Source organism: Daphnia magna, linkage group LG10 (assembly GCF_020631705.1).
Source record: "Daphnia magna isolate NIES linkage group LG10, ASM2063170v1.1, whole genome shotgun sequence".
In the NCBI taxonomy this organism is placed as follows: Eukaryota; Metazoa; Arthropoda; class Branchiopoda; order Diplostraca; family Daphniidae; genus Daphnia; species Daphnia magna.
The window spans coordinates 8,311,474-8,329,114 of NC_059191.1; the positions used below are offsets into that span (position 1 = coordinate 8,311,474).

At 40.6% G+C, this 17,641-nt stretch overlaps 3 protein-coding genes across 8 annotated transcripts; 1 reads left to right on the plus strand and 2 right to left on the minus strand.

Moving 5' to 3' along the window:
• Positions 1–53: 53 nt before the first annotated feature.
• Positions 54–1,576, minus strand: LOC116932174 (flavin-containing monooxygenase FMO GS-OX1). Its single transcript, XM_045180106.1, has 2 exons — positions 1,380–1,576; positions 54–1,316 (listed from the first exon to the last, which is right to left on the minus strand). Exons 1-2 carry the CDS (start codon positions 1,574–1,576, stop codon positions 161–163), a joined length of 1,353 nt encoding a protein of 450 aa, XP_045036041.1. The 3' UTR covers positions 54–160.
• Positions 1,577–2,663: 1,087 nt separating this feature from the next.
• LOC116932180 (longitudinals lacking protein, isoforms A/B/D/L) lies at positions 2,664–9,738 on the plus strand. 6 transcript variants are annotated; one of them, XM_045180107.1, is made up of 6 exons: positions 2,664–2,799; positions 3,117–3,320; positions 3,402–4,023; positions 4,102–4,194; positions 6,029–6,188; positions 6,764–8,140. In XM_045180107.1, exons 2-6 carry the CDS (start codon positions 3,138–3,140, stop codon positions 6,954–6,956), a joined length of 1,251 nt encoding a protein of 416 aa, XP_045036042.1. In that variant the 5' UTR covers positions 2,664–2,799; positions 3,117–3,137; the 3' UTR covers positions 6,957–8,140. The 6 variants fall into 6 exon arrangements, with proteins under 6 accessions (XP_045036042.1, XP_045036044.1, XP_032795867.1 ...); XM_045180109.1 differs by having other exon boundaries at positions 3,123–3,320; XM_032939976.2 differs by lacking the exons at positions 6,029–6,188; positions 6,764–8,140 and adding exons at positions 8,284–8,450; positions 8,704–9,738 and having other exon boundaries at positions 2,770–2,911.
• Positions 9,739–11,818: 2,080 nt separating this feature from the next.
• Positions 11,819–13,985, minus strand: LOC116932204. The gene is made up of 5 exons (XM_032940004.2): positions 13,824–13,985; positions 13,369–13,653; positions 13,140–13,288; positions 12,902–13,049; positions 11,819–12,376 (listed from the first exon to the last, which is right to left on the minus strand). Exons 2-5 carry the CDS (start codon positions 13,626–13,628, stop codon positions 12,256–12,258), a joined length of 678 nt encoding a protein of 225 aa, XP_032795895.1. The 5' UTR covers positions 13,629–13,653; positions 13,824–13,985; the 3' UTR covers positions 11,819–12,255.
• Positions 13,986–17,641: the final 3,656 nt, after the last annotated feature.

Genomic DNA, 17,641 nt, shown 5'->3' on the forward strand with positions numbered 1-17,641 from the left:
AGCACCCGAAGTCCACTACTTTCCTTTTTTTGTGAAAGCATAAAGTGAGTAGATAAAACCTGAATTTTCATTGTATTTTGGAAACTGCAACGTACTTGACGATTTTAAAAACGTGGTTTGAGTAACGAATTGAAATAACAAGGATTTTTTTTTTTTTTTCTTAAGAGGAGCCGGCGTTTGAAACATTTTGTGTTTCCATCCATGGAGTCGAACAAATCGTTGCCTTAGTGCCTGTAATTGAAGAGGTATATGGCTTGTCGCGATAGTTAATAATGTTCGACTGCTTATCGGCCACCCATATTTTAAATGTTGCTGCAGTTGCATCCAAGCTCAAATTGGTTAGAGGGTAATCTGTAGCTTTAGCCAGATCTTTCAGATAAGAAGTCTGAAAATCTATGGATTCCTCTTTTCCTTCGAGCTGCTCCTCCCGAGTTTTCCACGCCAACATATCTTCCTCGCGTTTTGATGTATCAGGGAGTAATATCCGGCCAAGAAGGACGTCGCGCACATACCACGCCTGGCAATCGAATAACGATAGACTGAAGAACAAATTTTGCATTCCGAGATATATCAATCGCGGCTGATTCTGGAAGAAGATACCCTTATAAAGCTGGCTAGGATATAAACAGTTGTTGGTATCAAGTCGTAGGTCATCCGCGAGAAAAGGGAAATGGTGCTTATAGCCGGTGCAAAGGATGATGGAGTCAAACTGGCGCGTGCTACCGTCAGGAAAATAAGCGGTTCTTCCTTCAATCTTTTCCAGAAGGGGCTTCTCTTCGATTTTACTCGGCCACTTGAATCCCATTGGTTTTGTTCTGTAACTGATCGTTATCGATTTGGCACCGAATTTGAAGGTTTGCAATGCAATGTCTTCGGCGGAAAGGCTTCCACCAACAATAAGGATGTCCCGTTCAACGAACTGTCTAGCATCGCGAAAATCGTGACTGTGTATTACTTGCCCTGGGAAAGTTTCTATTCCACTGATGTAGGGAATGTTTGGCATAGAGAAATGGCCAACAGCAACGATGACGTAGTCAAAATATTCAATGCAACGTTTTCCTGTACTCAAATGCCTCGTTTGAACAGAGAAACTTCCTTTTTCAGAATCGAAGTCCACATAACTTACCACGGTATTGAATTGAACATACCGTCGTATATTTGATTGTTCAGCCCTCGCGAGGATGTATTCTCGGAATGTTTCACGCGGAATGAAAGATGGGATAGGTTTCGAAAAATGACGATCGAAACTGTAGTCGGCAAATTCATGACATTCTTTTGGCGCGTTAGACCACAAATGACGGTACATACTCCCGTGACTAAAAACATGATCATTAATGGCTACGCAAATGTAATTAAAATTTATTGTTCAATTTATTTACACAGGTTCTCCGTATTCATCTAAGCCAGTCCGCCAAGTGTAATTCCACATCCCTCCCCAGTCGCTTTGCTTTTCGAAGCAAACAATCTCCGGAATATGTTCGCCAGCAGATTCCTTCAAGGCGAAAGATCTCAATTGAGACAACCCGCTTGGGCCAGCACCAATGATGGCGATTCGTGGGGTAACTGGACGATCCATGATGTAAGTATACGGACCTGTTTACGTTGTATTTCACAAAAGTATCCAGCGCAATGTTAAATTCAACTGCTTTTAATGTAAGGAGTGTTTTTCAAACGGGAATTTTTTCTACATTTTTGGTAGGTTACTTAGTAAATTATTGTGTTTTCTCTTGTAAAACGCAATGATTTAGGTCAACGAGTAGAAAAAACGCCCAATTGAAAACAAATTATCTTCTAATCTGTAGAATCTTACAGTATTTAAAATGTTGGTCAGTTACCTTAGCAACAAGAACAATAGGCAGAGCTCTTGTCAAAGGAGGCTGTTGCTCAACTACAGGGAACAGATTGAGTGCTAGTCAGTTTCGGATTCCGTTATTCTTTATCTTTTGCTTTGCTCAGCAAATAAAGTTCTTTCAGTTAACTTAAATCCCAAAAGATGGCATAAAAAGTTTAAAAAAAATAAATACATAGGCTGTTAAAGCAAAATGGTGCACTCCTTTGCAGTTTCACATTCAAGAATTCTGGATGAAAATATTACTACCTAGAGTTAAAATGTGGAATCTGTGGAGGAGTTTAACCTGAGAAAACAGATCTTCAACTTAGGTTTCAGAATGTTAAGAGAGAACTCTTAATAACTCCTAGAACTCTAATTTAATTGAAATTTTGGTTATTCTGGATTAATATAGTTATGGTTCTTGTCCCCCAAGTCCCCCCAAGTCTATTAAAGTTCAGAATTTAGGTAAAGAGTTCAAAGCAAAGAAACTTTGTAGCTAGTTCAGCCATTTTCTACATAGTTTGTTAGAATCAATAAGGAATTCATAACTTAATAATCCATACCCCAGAATACATGTCAGCTCTAACGTAAAATTTTGGTAAAACAACCTATCGGGTCCATTGACAGTGTAGTACATTTTTCTTGCTCTAGCAACAACGTAGATTAGGTTACGGGCGTAGAAATAACCAACTATTTGAGTTTAATATTCACATATCAATTCACCCCACTAAGATACATTTTATTCTTCGAAAAACGGCAAAGATAATTGAGATGCATTTTATAATGAACTAGTTGACTAAAAGTAAAAGCTAAAATGATGTCTTGATTCCAGTCGTTTCAGATTTGTTTACTGACTGAAGTTGAGAAATCATCCACTCGGCGGATTGGCGCTGCTTAGCAGGACCGGAAGCAGTTCTAGCGTCGATTGGACGCCATTTTCTTGAGCGGAATAATCCGGATTGCAGCAGGTGGTTACCACTTTTAATAGCAAATATTCATTCCACGTCTCCAAGTTTGATTTACAAATCATCTTCTGTTTGCAACTAGTTGTTGTACACTCTGTGCCTCTCAAAAGAAGTGGTAATAAGATTTGACCACAGTTATTATTGATGACTTGTGTTACTGTGTTACCAGTCAAAGTTTGCATAATGGCGATTGCGTAGTAGAATCACTGCATGTTGTTGTGCTTTTTTCATCGTATGATCGCATTAGCTATGCATGGCTGCTATATGATTTCATATTTCTTACTCACAATAGTTCCTTAATTCTTTTGTTTGTTTGGCAGTTACAGGATAATTTTTTCAAAATGGGACCGAGTAGTGGGGTGCAGGAATACTGCTTAAGATGGAACAACCATCACAGCACGCTGGTGTCTGTGATGGATGCTCTCCTTCAAAAAGGTAGCTTGGTTGATGTTACCTTGGCTGCCGAAGGAAAATCTATTCAAGTGCACCGTTTGGTTTTATGTGCCTGTTCAAATTACTTTCAGGTACTTATTAAATTTATTAATAGCTTTGTAATCTTCTGTGGTATTTTGCTTGACAATATTAATAAATGTTTTCATTAACAGGAATTACTTTCATTGCATTGGGACAAACAAGCTGTGGTATTTCTAAAAGATGTTAAGTTTGATCACTTGCAAGCACTTGTTGACTACATGTACAGAGGAGAAGTGAATGTATCCCAGGATCAACTAGCTGCATTTCTAAATACAGCAGAGGCCTTAAAAATCAAAGGGTTAGCTGATGGTGATCGGGACAGAAAGAATGAAAAGCGAATTTTGGATAAAGCCATGCATTCCTCCTCTCCATCATCATCATCAATCACCAAGCCATCCAAACGAGTTCGCAAACAATCCAAAGAAGATTCACCTCCAACAGACAAAACCCAGCTACCTCAACACCATTTGCCTTCTCTTGTTCGCATTCCACCTGCAGTCACAACTCCTGTCTCAGCGCCCAATGATCGAAATGAAAGTCCGATCCCGTCTCCTACAGATAGCCGCCCTGATGACGATTTGCACTCAAATTCGGCAGCCGATAATCTAAACATTGAAATTGAAGACGGAGAAGAATATTCAATGGTGGAACCCAAAATTGAAACTGAGCTTGAAGCTGATTACAGTGGTGGTAGTGGTGATGAAGAGGATTGGAGCGATTCAGAGTATCCATCTAGGATGGACGCATCACGTGGTATGGAAGATTTTGGTTTTCTATTTATCCCGTGACCTTGTTCATATTTGTTATTTGTTTTAATTTCGTGTCGAACAGGAGAACAAGGCTGGAACGATGACGCCGATGGACATATGAGCGGAGAAGGACAAGCACATCTGGATCATGTAGACCTGAATAATTCTGCAAGAGGTAGGCAAATTTGAATTTTCACCTTGAATTTTTATTTTAGCCCTTAGCCACGAAAGAGAAAAGAAACCAAATATGGGGCATTTTTTCCCCGTGTCTGAGTGTGTGCTGTTGGGGTTGGATTTATTTTTACCGCCGTACCCGTACATTTCTCGACACATTGGTTGACCCAACCATTGCTTTCCTCGCTTTTCATTTCTTCGAAAATTTCCCCAACAACCTTGCCTCCGACGTGCTCTTTGGATATTGGCTCCTTTTCTTCACATTTGCCTTTCCCTTTTTTCTCCATCCGTCATGGTAGTAAGCTTATTGAATCGACAGAAAAGTGGCTTGTTCCATTGCAACTTTAGGGCACTTTCTTGCCCTATTTATTGATTTCAACCAGCCACAAGGCAAGCGTCCTGTACGAGGTTCAGTTATAATGAGCTAGGAGGTCATATGGCATGAGGGGCCAAGTGGTAGGATGAGAATGAAGCATAGAGCACGAGGAGAAAGAGGCTGACACACTGTTGTTTTTCTCTTTCTCTCTGCGTTTCACCTTAAAAGTTCAGGTGGAAGATTCGAAGGACGAGGAATCTGAAGTGGATGTGGAGGTGGAATCCGAGGGAGAAGCTACTAAGTACCGTTGTGTCCGTTGCGGCCGCGGCTATAACCGGCGCGACAACCGTGACCGCCACACCCGACTCGAGTGCGGACGGCCAGGGCGTTTCCGCTGCCCCATCTGCCCACTGTCTTTTACGCGCAAGAACAACGTGACTCGCCACATGGCGAGGATACACTCGAGGCCCTCTTCCGAGTCTCTATCTTCCTCTTTTTAACACTTTAACAATCGGGTTTTCTCTCCTCGGCTTCACTTTGCCTCTCGTCTGCTATGGCTTCTGCCCTATTTTTTTTTTTTCTCTTTATAACCACAACTCATCACTCTCTCTACGTCTCGACTGTTGTGCTCCTCTGTTAGTGAATGAGTGTTTATATGTGTGATATTTTGTGTGTGATCAAATGGGAACTACCTCTTCCTATCGCTTCCTACCACTGTATACCAATTGTTCTCTTGAAGCTACTCATTGTGATTACCGAGGCTGGAATCGATGCCATGGCATTGCATTACACAGATTGTTTTTCTTGTTGTTTATCCCGAAATGAAGACAAAAAGAACAAAGACACCCGGATTTGTCTTGCCGTCTTTCGAAGTCTTTTTCGGACATGCGATTTTTGCCACTTCGTTATTAGGTAGAGGGTGAAATATGGACGTTGCGCATTTAAAGACGACTAAGAAAACAGAAGACGGGCCGCTTTGGTTTACCGTGCTAGTTTTTTTTTAGAAACACTTTTTTTTTTCCGGATTATAATTCCGGCCTCGTTGTGGAGAGGGCTGTCATTCTTATCCTTTTACTATGCTGGGCATGTACTCTACACAATGCCTTGCAGACAAATTGAGCACGAAATGGACACATGCGCGAAGGTGGTGGTGGTGGAGTTGGAATTTTTTTTTATACAGTTACATTTTCTCCTCTTTTATCTCTTTCTCGCTCTCCCTCTTTTGCATCTTGCCATCCAGCTCACAAAGCGCTACGAAAGGGTGGGGGCCAGCCTAGCCAGATCAAAAGCTAAATTCATTTAAAAGTATGTCAAATTTGTAAACAAAACTTCTAGAAAGAAAAGAAAAAAAGAACTCGTAAATTCGATTCCTGTTTGCATTCAATTGATGTAAAAAGAGAGTGACAAATTTAGCAATCAATACAACGACAACAACAAAAAAAAAAGCGGGGGAGGGTGGGGGCACAAAAAAAAGGAAAAAAAAATACTTTAGTGACGCTGGTTGGCTCTCTCGTTGCAGGATTAGTCGGCAGGTGGACGAAGCAAACGTACGTTCGCGCACCACCGAACATGACCCACCACTTCCACCAGCACGATGCCACCACCGCCGACGCCAACACGTCCACCGACACCAATCTATCCAAATCGGGGCGAAAAGTTTTGCCGAACCAACTGGGCAGGTATAACCCAATTAGTTTTTGTTTTGTTTTTTTTTTTTTTGTAACAAACTATCCGCCGTTGGTTGACAGTCCTCTTACAGCCACCGTTTAGCATATCCGTTTCGCCGTTAATGCACTTGCGACACGATTTTCAGAAAAGGGTTTTATTTGGTCAGGGAACGAGAAATTCGTTAGGGTTGAACACGGACAAAATCGGGTTTTGGAAGATTTACACACAAAAAAAAGTAAACCGCTGAAATGAAATGCCCTGAAACTGAGTTGTTTTGTGACATGTCTAATCGTCCTAGACGAAGAATTCATTTTCTGGGCTCTATTGCAACTTATAGAATAGAACGCGACATGTTGTAAGTGCGAAAGACGAAACAAGATTTGTTTTGATTCCACCGTTGAGCACAAGATGGCGTGTGTTGTCTTGAAACGCACTAAACATGCTCGGTCACGTTTCAATCGGCTGCCGGCGGCTAAAGAGGACTGTTGACTATGCGCTGGATCAAGTCGTTGCATAAAGCAACGTTTTTTTCCATTTGATTTGAAAGATAAACCTCCAAAAAAATCTAATAATATAAAAAAAAAAGGTACGAGTGCCATCGATGCGGCCGCTCATACAACCTGTACGGCAACCTTCGACGCCATTGGCGCTACGACTGCGGTGACCAACCGCCCCAGTTTGCTTGCACGCTTTGCGGCCGCCTATTTCGACGCCGTTCCAACCTGCGAGCCCACGCCATCCGCAGCAACTGCCAGCCCCTCACTCCCGTCAACGTTTGAGCGAACGAGGAAATCTTACGTGAAAAAAAATAAATATAAACAAACCGTCCATTTTCAACGATTTTTTATGCAACGGATATCCATTTACCTTTCCCTATACCCCATCCCACCCCCCACCCCTTCTTTTTTTTAAATTCCCCTTAAATTATATATATAATTGCTATGATCGATTTTTGCAGCTATTTTTTTTTTCTTCCTTGTCTTTTTGTTCTAATATTTGATGATGGGCGCACCAAAATTTGGCCACCTGTTTAAATAGCTTTGGCCAACTATGATTATTATTATTATTTTTTTTTGCTGATGTGATTCCGGCCGATTATCAAAATGCTTTACCGATAATAATGGTGGTGACGACCCAAGGATGATATTTCGTGCCCTCCTAAACCCTATAACGTGTAAATTTTTTTTTTTTTTTTTTTCGGATTACGTATGTGTAATATTATCATTGAGGAAACCAAGATAGCTCTCCATCCAACGTACGCGCATAAGACTATAGTTAAGGAAAAGGGCCATCGTTGGCTGCAATCTAACCCACTTTTATTTGTCTTCGGTTTTAATCGCTACATTAAAAGATTATTAAAATCCAATCTCCCAATCCGAGTTGTCTGTTGATCGGTCCTCTAAGGATACACTGTGTGTGACGCTGTGCCCTGCAACAGGGGTTGCACCTGACATCCCCCTGTCTTTGTGATGCATTTTTTTTTTATTACTATTATTATTATATTGTGAGTGTATGTTTTTTTTTTGTTTTCGGTAAAACTGTAATTTTTTTTTTGTCTTTTGAATATTCCCTTCTCTTTTTTGGGGGGGCGAATTTGAGGAACAAATCGTTCCAATTCGGTATTTGGAAAAGATGGACGTGACGACAGCCCCCCTTTTCTGCCTCCCTATATGGTAAATGAGCATCGATGCATGCTCCTATCCTTCGACGATACCGTGCTTTCGTAATGATATTTAATGGTGATTAGGGCCTTGATTTTTGCACTTTACAGCACACACACACACACAGAAACAAACGCGTTTTTTTTTTTTTTTGTTTGTTTGTCTTTGTTTGTTTTCTTGGTTGGTTGGTTGTGCTAACGACGCGTCCTTTGTATGGCGACGCCAGTCATTTTGACTGCTACCCACCCAAAGCGAACTAATTACGAATACATCGATGCCTTTCTTTTGTGATTCTTTTATAACCGAAACCTTTACACCTGTGTTTTATTTGAGCGTGACGATTGAAGTCGTGTGACACAAATCGGATGGGAAGAAACAACCGAACGGATGATGAAGTAATTGATCATTTTCTCACCTTCGCTCGTTGTTGTTTGTGAAATTACAGGCTCGGAGGAGTCTTCGTCATCGCCAGTGGTGCGTTCAGGAGATAGAGGAATCGGCGGTGGAAGTAACGCGGCCAGCAACAGTACGGCACGCAAGAAAAAATACGCACCCAATGAGCAGGGTCGTTACGTCTGCACGCAATGCGGCCGCTCCTACGCCGCTTATCATGTAAATTCAGTTATTTATTATTTTATTTAGTTATCTTTTTTTTTTTTACCATTATTGTTATGGTTATTTATTATTTTTTTAAATCTGATTGGAATCATTTAGTAATCGATTTATTTGTTGTTTTTTTATTTTTATTTTTCCTGGAATTATTTGTTTTGCTTGACCAAGAATATTTTATTTTGTTTTTGTTTCCTTTTTTTTTTAATTTATGTTTCCGTTCCGCAATCGAAAAAAAAAAATGTCATTTACCAAGAATTTGATGCGACATATGCGCTACGAATGCGGACTGCCTCCACGATTTCCCTGCCACGTTTGCGGACGCTTCTTCCGCCGCAAAGACGACCTTCAGCGCCACATTGCACGAATTCACGGCATCCTGGACGGATCGGCCGCCCTGCTTCTAGCCGGCGATGGCATCATCAAACAGGATGAATGATGGGAGCTAATGACATAGAGAGAAACAATCAGTAAATTGAATAAGAAAACAAAAGTAATAATGACCATCTTGTGCCGCCGTTTGCACTGACCCAGTGCTTGCAAAATGTATCGCCTTTGCCTCAAATATGTCTACATTTTTCATCCATCTTTTGAATAACGGTGTAAAAAAACAAAAAAAAAAAAAAAAAAAACAGATAAATAACAATAAGATTAGTTGTGTTGTAGTAGATTATCAGAAGTTTCTCCAATATTGTGACGTGTGTGTGTACTCGGTTATTAGTTTTGATTTACGGTTACATCTTGCCTCATCTCCCAATTTCAGCCACAACCCAATACCATTTTTTTTTTCGAGGGAGGTTTCGTGTAATCGTTTCAAATCTGAAGACTTGGATCGATCACTGTTGCACGACTCGTTGCCATTATTTTGTTGTGGCGAGTTCGATCTTGTTACAACTGTAGATAAATATTATAAAGAGTTTTTTTTCTTTTCTTTTCTTTTTTTGTACGCTGGGATTTCACGCTTGTCTTACAGACTTTTCTTTTGAGCTCCCACCGTATTTTGCCTACCCGGCCGCCACCTCCACGAAGACGATTACAAATTAGATTTATTGTTTATTATTATTATTATTATTATTATTTTTATTATTTCTTAAAAATTAATTCAGTGATAGCTGCAGATGAAGACAATAAAAAGTTACATTTCCAATTTAAACAAAAACTAATTAAGAATTAAAAAAAAAAAAAAATAGAAAACGATACGGGAAATGCAAATAATGAATGAAATGTTGTACAGTTATTTCTTTTGCCCGTTGAAGACCAAAATACAACACTCGATATATTTTTGCCCTTACATTTTCTTCTATCATTCTTTCGTTTGTCTTTCTTCTTCTTTTATCGCATTGAAAGAGACGTGGTGCTCGTTTTCAATCATGTCCTCCCCGGAAAACAAACGGGAGTTCGTCTTCAATTGACGATGTGTAACAAAGATATTTTTACTCGACGATATACGTGGCCGTTAAACGCTCGCACGCGTTCAAGCTTGACAGTACACAAGCAAACGAACGAACCTATGAAGCGAAACAATGTGATGGAATTTTTGGTTTTTTCTTTATTAAAAAATGACCGTTATTGTTTGTTTCTATGCACACACTTCCTCGACTTGGCTAATTGTTATGTAACCTTTGTTTCCTACATGACGACAGGAAGATATGCCAAACGAAAATTTCCCCGCTTGGCCACCAGTGATCAAAACACTGCGGATTTCCCATTCATCCGAACGGGTCCAGATGTTGAGCGATGTGTAAAAGAAAGAAAAAAAACAGCTAATCTATACGCGATCTGTTAACAGATCACCAATGTGAAAATGGTAGGTGGGAAAAAACCAAAATGATACCGCTATATAAAATAGTGTTAACTGATGATCTCTTCGCTCTGCTGCCTACTTCAGCAACAGCTGTTTGGCTTCTTCTCTCTCTCTTTTATTTAAAAAAAAATATATGTTTGCAACAAAACTGTTGTCTCGTTGGACGCCATCATGGCGGTTGTCTCGAAATCTGGAAAGACCCAAACACGTTAGATTGCCATAACCAGTAAGCATGCGAGGCTATACACCGTTATATTCTGCGAACGAAGCAAAGGAAAAAAGAACAAACGGTGTTCTCTTTTTAAACGTCGCCAGCTGTTTACTATTTGAAGTATTCCATCGTTGTTTTACTCAGTTTGGGAGGGACTCGTGTATAGATTTCTTCGTTGATCTCAGAACAACATCTGGTCCAGAGCCATTCCCTTGGCATTTTTGTTTGTTTTGCACAAAAAATACGTCCGTTGATGTGCTACATAAAACGATGGCAAAATCATTTTGATATACAGTCAGGCAGGAAATGGCGCCATGGACGAGCTGACCTCGGCCAATAGCCCTTCCCTCCAGTCCCGAAATGGGTAAACCGCACGAGGCCGGTGGCCATTTTTCTGAACGTTCCAATACATGCTGGCAATCCGAAATACCGTTAGTAAAAAAAATTAAAAAAACAAAACAATGACAATTTTTTCTACAATGGTTTGAAAAGGCTTTTGTTCCACCATGTGCTCGGTCCCCGCAACAGCTGTGTATATAATCGAGTCAATTATACCTGGAAAAAAGAAAAATTGCCACGTTTCACGATCGGTTGTTTTCTTTTTTATGCCATGGAAAAAAAAAAAAACTTTGGTTTTTGCCACCCAAAATTCAGTTTTTCTGTGTTTCGCAGAGAAATAAGTAAAACAAAACAAAAATGCCAATTGTTTCTTTTTGGGTTGGACTAAATAAACAGATTATATTAATTCTCAAAGTAATGGAATGTGATGAGAAGTATTCGAGGAGGGACGGAATAGAGGATAATCAAAAGTGCTGCCTGCAGCTTACACGTCATGATACGATTGATAAATCATCGTTCATCGTGTTTTGTTTTTTTTTCACAAGTAGGTCAAAGTAAAACAGAATCCAAAAAAAAAAACGTACAAGAGGTGAGCCGGAATCCAAAAAAAAAGGGGGGGAGGCGGAGTTTGAGTAAGAAGGATGAGCTTGTCGGGTCGTCGAATTCGTCGTTGTCTTCGAGAGAAATGCGATAGAATTAAAACTGAGGAATAAATCGGCATAAATATGTAAATGAAGAGAGAATACAAGATGTCACGGTTGTTGATCCACACATCGTTCCACATTTTTCGCTCCCAATTATATAAAGTTGAGGGAAACAAGAAGAAATCCGCCCGTCATGGTGAAGACTAAAAAATGACCAAAAACATTTGGGGGAGAACAAAAAAACATCGACATTTTTTTTTTTCGAAGAAACAAAGTAAAAGTCTGAATTTCAAAAAAAAAAATGGAGGAGTTCAACGATTGCAAAGTCATTGATGAAAATTGTCGCGTTTGAAGAAGGAAAAAAAAAAATGAGTCGAATTCTCCAATGTGTCTATTATGTATATATAAAAAGAGAGACTGGAAGTGTGTTGATAGAAGTGAATAGCGTCTTCTTCAATCGAAAACAAAAAAACCCGCAACAAAAAACAAAAAAACAAAAGAAAAAAAAATAATTTTTTTAAAAACAATTTTGGATAATGATCAACGCAAGCCACCATTTGTAACGTAATAATTTAAAAACGCTTTGTCGTTGTCATCTGTCATCGTCGTCGTCAGTCGATGTTGTTTTTTTTTTGTTTTAGTAAGAATGAATTGCAAAATCCGAAAAGATTGGAAATTAAAAATAAAGAAAAATTGCAGAAGAAGGACTTGCGCTGCACCTCATCTGGGCTTTTCCCGAGGTCGGTTCTTTGACACTTCACTCGGCTGAGCATTTAAAATGTGTTTTTTTTTTTTTTTGTGTAGATGGGATTACAAGCCAATTGGGTGGCACTTGATGAGTCGGCACTTGGAAACGTCACCGGTGTAGGCAGCGCTCTTCAGTGTGGTCAAGTACTTCTTGTAAGAAGCGGGAGCGAAGTAGTTCATCACGCTGTAAATGATGGCACACATGCAAAGGTACATCATTAGCAATAGGACTATTGTTTTTGTTGGAAAGCATTTGACATTATCATCGTGATCAAATTGGCCCTCTCAAATGAAACAGGTAAAACGAAAAAGAAAAAGAAAATGGCCGACAGGGCGCCATTCGTCTACAGTGCCCAACTGTTAGACGAAGAAGAACACCTGGAGGCTAAAGAATGTTTGTGTTCATCAGTGGAGGGGTGCCAAGTGAGCACCCGGTTCGAGACAGGTTGGGCTCTCTCAGCGGTTCCGTTACTTTGACCCTGTTCGGATAAAGGAGGTCAACCCGGAAGATACGCATCACTTGATTTCCTTGGGATTTTTACTATGTGGCACTACGGTACTCTCACGCATTCCCCCCCCACTGTTTTTACTGTTACTCCCCTTAAGCTATTCAACCGTTTAAAGAAAAAGGGGGTGGTCGATTTTGAAAGGACTATGTGTAGAATATGCGAATGAAACTGAGATCTGCACTCGTATATAGATAAATTACCGGATGACAGAGTCCTTGTAGTAAATGTTCTTGGCAGCACCGCCCAATTCGCAGACCAATCGTTCCATGCACTCGTCAGATTTAACGACGTCGGTGTAGATGTCGGAAACGCGGGCACGGAGACGATCAACGGCATCTGGTTTGTTATCTGTTTATAGTAGTAGATTTGTGTGTGTGGTTAGAATCACCAAATGATGAACGTCAATCGAATTGAATCAAAATGGATGGCAATTGTTACCTTCGGATTCGAGGTCACGCTTCTTGCGGCCAAGAGCCAATGGGCTGAGAAGGGCCAAACCACCAATGGCGACGAGGGGAACAGCAACGGCAGCAGCGGCGATACCTGCGCGGCTCAGACCAGCATCAGAGACGGCAGACTGGATTGAGCTATTTATTTCAAAACAAAAACAAAACAAAATGAATACATTAAAATGCCGATGGAATATGAGGAAGGGTGATCGACTTACCGGAAGAATCCACCGATGCCGCCACCTTCTCCTTGCAGAGCGGCAGAGTTTTGAGAGTATTCAAGAGCCTCCAAGTAGCTGTCCTGTTCAACGGCTTGTCGTTCAACGGCGGCTCCTTCCCGATCGGCAAACACCTGTTTGGCGATAGCCATCAATGATGGCTTGCCGTTGATTGGCTTGGTGTTGCTGCTAAGCGAAGCGCCGCACGCGGCTCCGATCATCACCACAAGAACGAATACTGCACTGCGTGAAATGGCCATCTTGTTTTGTTTTGGAATTTGGGAGCTTTTTCGATGGGACGGCGAGCAAAAGAGAACGAACGATCAGAAGAACAAGAACCAAAATTAACATTTCGCTGAATTGCGTTTGCGCTACTCCAAACAAATGTAAGGAGGAGAGAGAGAGAGAGGCAAATTTCAAAGCGTCAATCAAAATGAATGGCTGAGATACTCTACCTGATTGCTTTCAAAATGGAAGATAAGAACGAAGGCGAGTAAATCCACAAATTCAAGTCGAGTTGGGCGAAAATCAAGAAGATTGTACGAGGGACTGGAGAGAGCACAGTGTCTTCACGAGGAGATCGTCGTAGACTGATGAAATGTATGGCAGAATCAGCTGCTTTTCTACCCGGCCAGGTCCCACTGGAGAAAAGCCACAGGTACGCCGGAAAATGCCCACACGGCTTCGGTGTGTGTGTGTGTGTCTGTGTGTGTGTGTAGGTCCGTGTAACGTACGTGTGTGTGTATACGTCTATTACCTTTTCTCTCTCTGTTTCTTTCTCCATTTAGCCGCAGGCCGTCTCGGCCCCCATCGTGCCGAATAGAGCGGCTTCCTCCCGGTTCGTCTTTTCTTCGGATTATTTTCTTCTTTCCTCCCCCCCACAAAACCCACCCAATTTTGCTGGACATTGGGCCGAAAAAATCTAAGAAAAAAAATAAGAAATTAAAATAAGAAAAGAAAAAAAGGGCATGAAAAGAAGGTGGTAGGAGACTGAGAGAGGGACGAAAAAAGGAGGACCTGCGGTGAGCACAGGTGGGATGAGGGAGGCCATTTTTTTTTTTTTTTCTTCAAAACTGTACACCCGGAATGCCATCAACATCAGGCCACTCACCGCCTAAAGAAGCGCAGTCCGGCTAGACCATTTCGGTTGCCACCCTCCGTGTATAGAGACTCTCTCGTTCATCCACCTCCTTTCAGTCCCTCCTTTCCTTTCTTCTTCTTCCCAACGTCCGTCCCCTTTAGGAACATTTTTCTGTCCCCCAATAAGTAGGTCAAGCCAGCAGCTGGACGAGCGAACCAGGAACGGGCTAATATGTGTGCATATACGTGCTTGATAACACAGAAAAAGAGAAACGGGAATACAAGATGACTCGGTTCCGTCATTTGAACAGACACCGTCCTCCCCTCCCTCTCGACAAAACAAATGCACGAATATTCATTCACGTCAAAACGATTTGTCTTTGAATTTGTTGACCGTCAAACAAAATGCCATTCATTATATACCGGTGCCATATATTCTAAAAATAAAGAACGGGAAGGAACAGCTGATCTTTATTGAATTGCAATCAAATGTTATTTATTGTTGAATATGAGAAATAAGACACTTGAGAGTCTGCGAACAAAAAACAAGCGGTTGGGTTGTTGCGGTCCACCTACGGACCGACCACCGTGACCCTCTCCGCGCATCTTCTTCCGCGTTCTTCATTTCTTTTCTTTTTCGGACCATCAAATGCGCGCTTCTGTTGTTTCGCCATGACAGCCGCACAACCGTCAGGCCGTCACAAGTCGAACACAAATTTTCATATAGGACGACACCAGCTGCCGGCCCACCCATCAACTGGCCAGTCAACATACACTGCATATATATAGTGGATGATTTTTTGTGTTTTCGTTTTGAATGTATCATTTGAAATTGGGTTTTCTTTGGGTCTCTCAACCATTTCTCGTTCTATTAGTAAAAATTGAGTGTGACAGCCAGTGATAGCTGATTTCACATTTTAAATGCAATTTAATACATTTAATTATCAAAACGCCAATGCAAATTATTTAAAAAAACAAAGAGAATAGAAACTGTGACGCAATGAAGATGAAAATTCATTACATCATTACATTTGCTTTAAAAAAAAACGACAGGTCGTTATTAAGGTCTCGTTTCACTAGTCAATAATCTCGTGTTAGTTAGCGTGTTTATGTTCTATCTTTAAGACGTATCACGCTCGCGTGTCGACAGCCCAGAAAAATGGAGAAAACGGGAGAAAGTTTACGTATCCTTTTTCCAGAAGCAAAACATTTTTGTTTTTGTTTTTGTTTTTTCCAGTTTTCACATCCTCTTCATTTCGAAATTTCTCTTTTTTTTCCCCCCCAAATCAACATCCGGAATCAACGACCACCTACAACACATTGGCCATCTTGTATATACGTCATTATTCACTAGCAAGTTGCACGCTAATGAGACGTGCAAGTCATAAAACGTTGATGTTGTTCAATTTCTTCATTTCGTCGAGTGTATATTACATAGCATTTCAGTTAACCGTTAGTTAGAGTTTCCAATTATGCGCAATTTTTGCAGGACCCACTTTTCGCTGAATATATTCGCGTCCTTTGACTAACGTTAAGTCAATGCCCTTCTTTTTTCTTCCCCCCACTAAACCCGAAACAATTCCAGACACACTATACGGCTTCTGGTTTTCTCCGACATGTATACCTGTTTTTTTTATTATTTCAAAGATAATTTGACATTACCAGTCGATTGCTCTTGCACTCTCTCCATTTTTGCTACATGTGGTTTGTTGTTAATAAGAAAGAAAATAGAAAAAACAAAAGAAGGGCGAACAGATTATACACATCGGCAACAGCACCGGATGCACCTCAAAATCCCGATTTCACTTGGCCGCAACTAGGCGAAGATGAGCGCGTTCAACTAAATCGTTCATCATTCCTTTTGTGTAAAGGAAAAAAAAACAGCTGGAACGTTGAACAATATGTCATATAAAAATGTCCCGTCTGTTAGACAAACAGCCGTCCATATACAACGGACGTGGTGGCCCATCAGGCCGCTTCCCAAAACTATTTGTATGCGAGCAAAAGAAAAATGTATTTCTTTCTTTTTCGTTTCTAAACGTATATTGACTTTAGACAACATATGGCCATCCGTTTGCCAATGCCTATTTTATTTTTTTCTGTATATTTGGTTCTCATTCCTGTTTCTTCTTTGAGCTACTTCAATTATATATACCTTTGTTTCGGTATTTTGTTTTATTTTTTTTTAGGTCACCTACACGCATAGAAAGCCCTCCCCATTAATGATCACTTTTCAGCAACATTTTTTACAGCTATACGTAATGGTAAGTTCAGTCTGCTGGCATCATCGCACATTAATCAGAACTGTATATAAGCAACTGTCCGGCCCATTATATTATATACGACGTGATATGCCAAAATGTAAACGAGGTTTTTGTTTTCGATTGTTTCTCTACACCTATATATGAAAGAACGGTGTCATTCAAAATGTTGTATGATATACGGAACAAACGAATATAAAGGGACGATGGCGAGGACCAGATGCCAGCGTCGTTTGACGTCACTGTTTTGTTTGGCCATCGGCGGGGAAACAGGGCCGATGAAATTTCATACGTTCTCATCGAAAACAAAAACCAAACTAAAATGCGTGAAATGCACATATTCCATCTATTTTTTGTTTTGCCTGAGGATCTAATCAAAATGAAAAACACAATTTAAAGCCCAAAGGGTTAAAACTCATGCCAGACATTTTTCCCCAATCATTTCAGCTAAAGCCGCGGACGATGAAGACAAAGCCAAAAAGAAAGTTGACTTTTATTTTACACGAGTGCTGGTCAATGACCTACTGATTTAGATATATCGACAACCAGAGGGATTTCTATATCGTCTTTCTTTCCTTTTTATATATATAGACTATACATATAATATAACCAGTTCAACGTGAAAGTGCAACGATTGACGTGGAAAATGAAACTTTTGAACGCATATTTATAGCAGCTGTGCTGGGATGTCATTGATGAATCAACCACTACGGTTTTCTTCTCTATTCTACACAGCGCACGCACACAAAAGTATGTGGCAACTATGGCGTCTAGCGTCGGTTATTTCCTCCTTCCGTCCTCAAAAGTAACGTTGTGTCATATCCTAATACGCACGGCTGTGCCAGCGTTGGCGTTCGTGCATTATACACACCATCGTTCACGCATGCCATCTTTTCTTCCGGGTAAAGTTCTTGTTTATATATACCTAATAT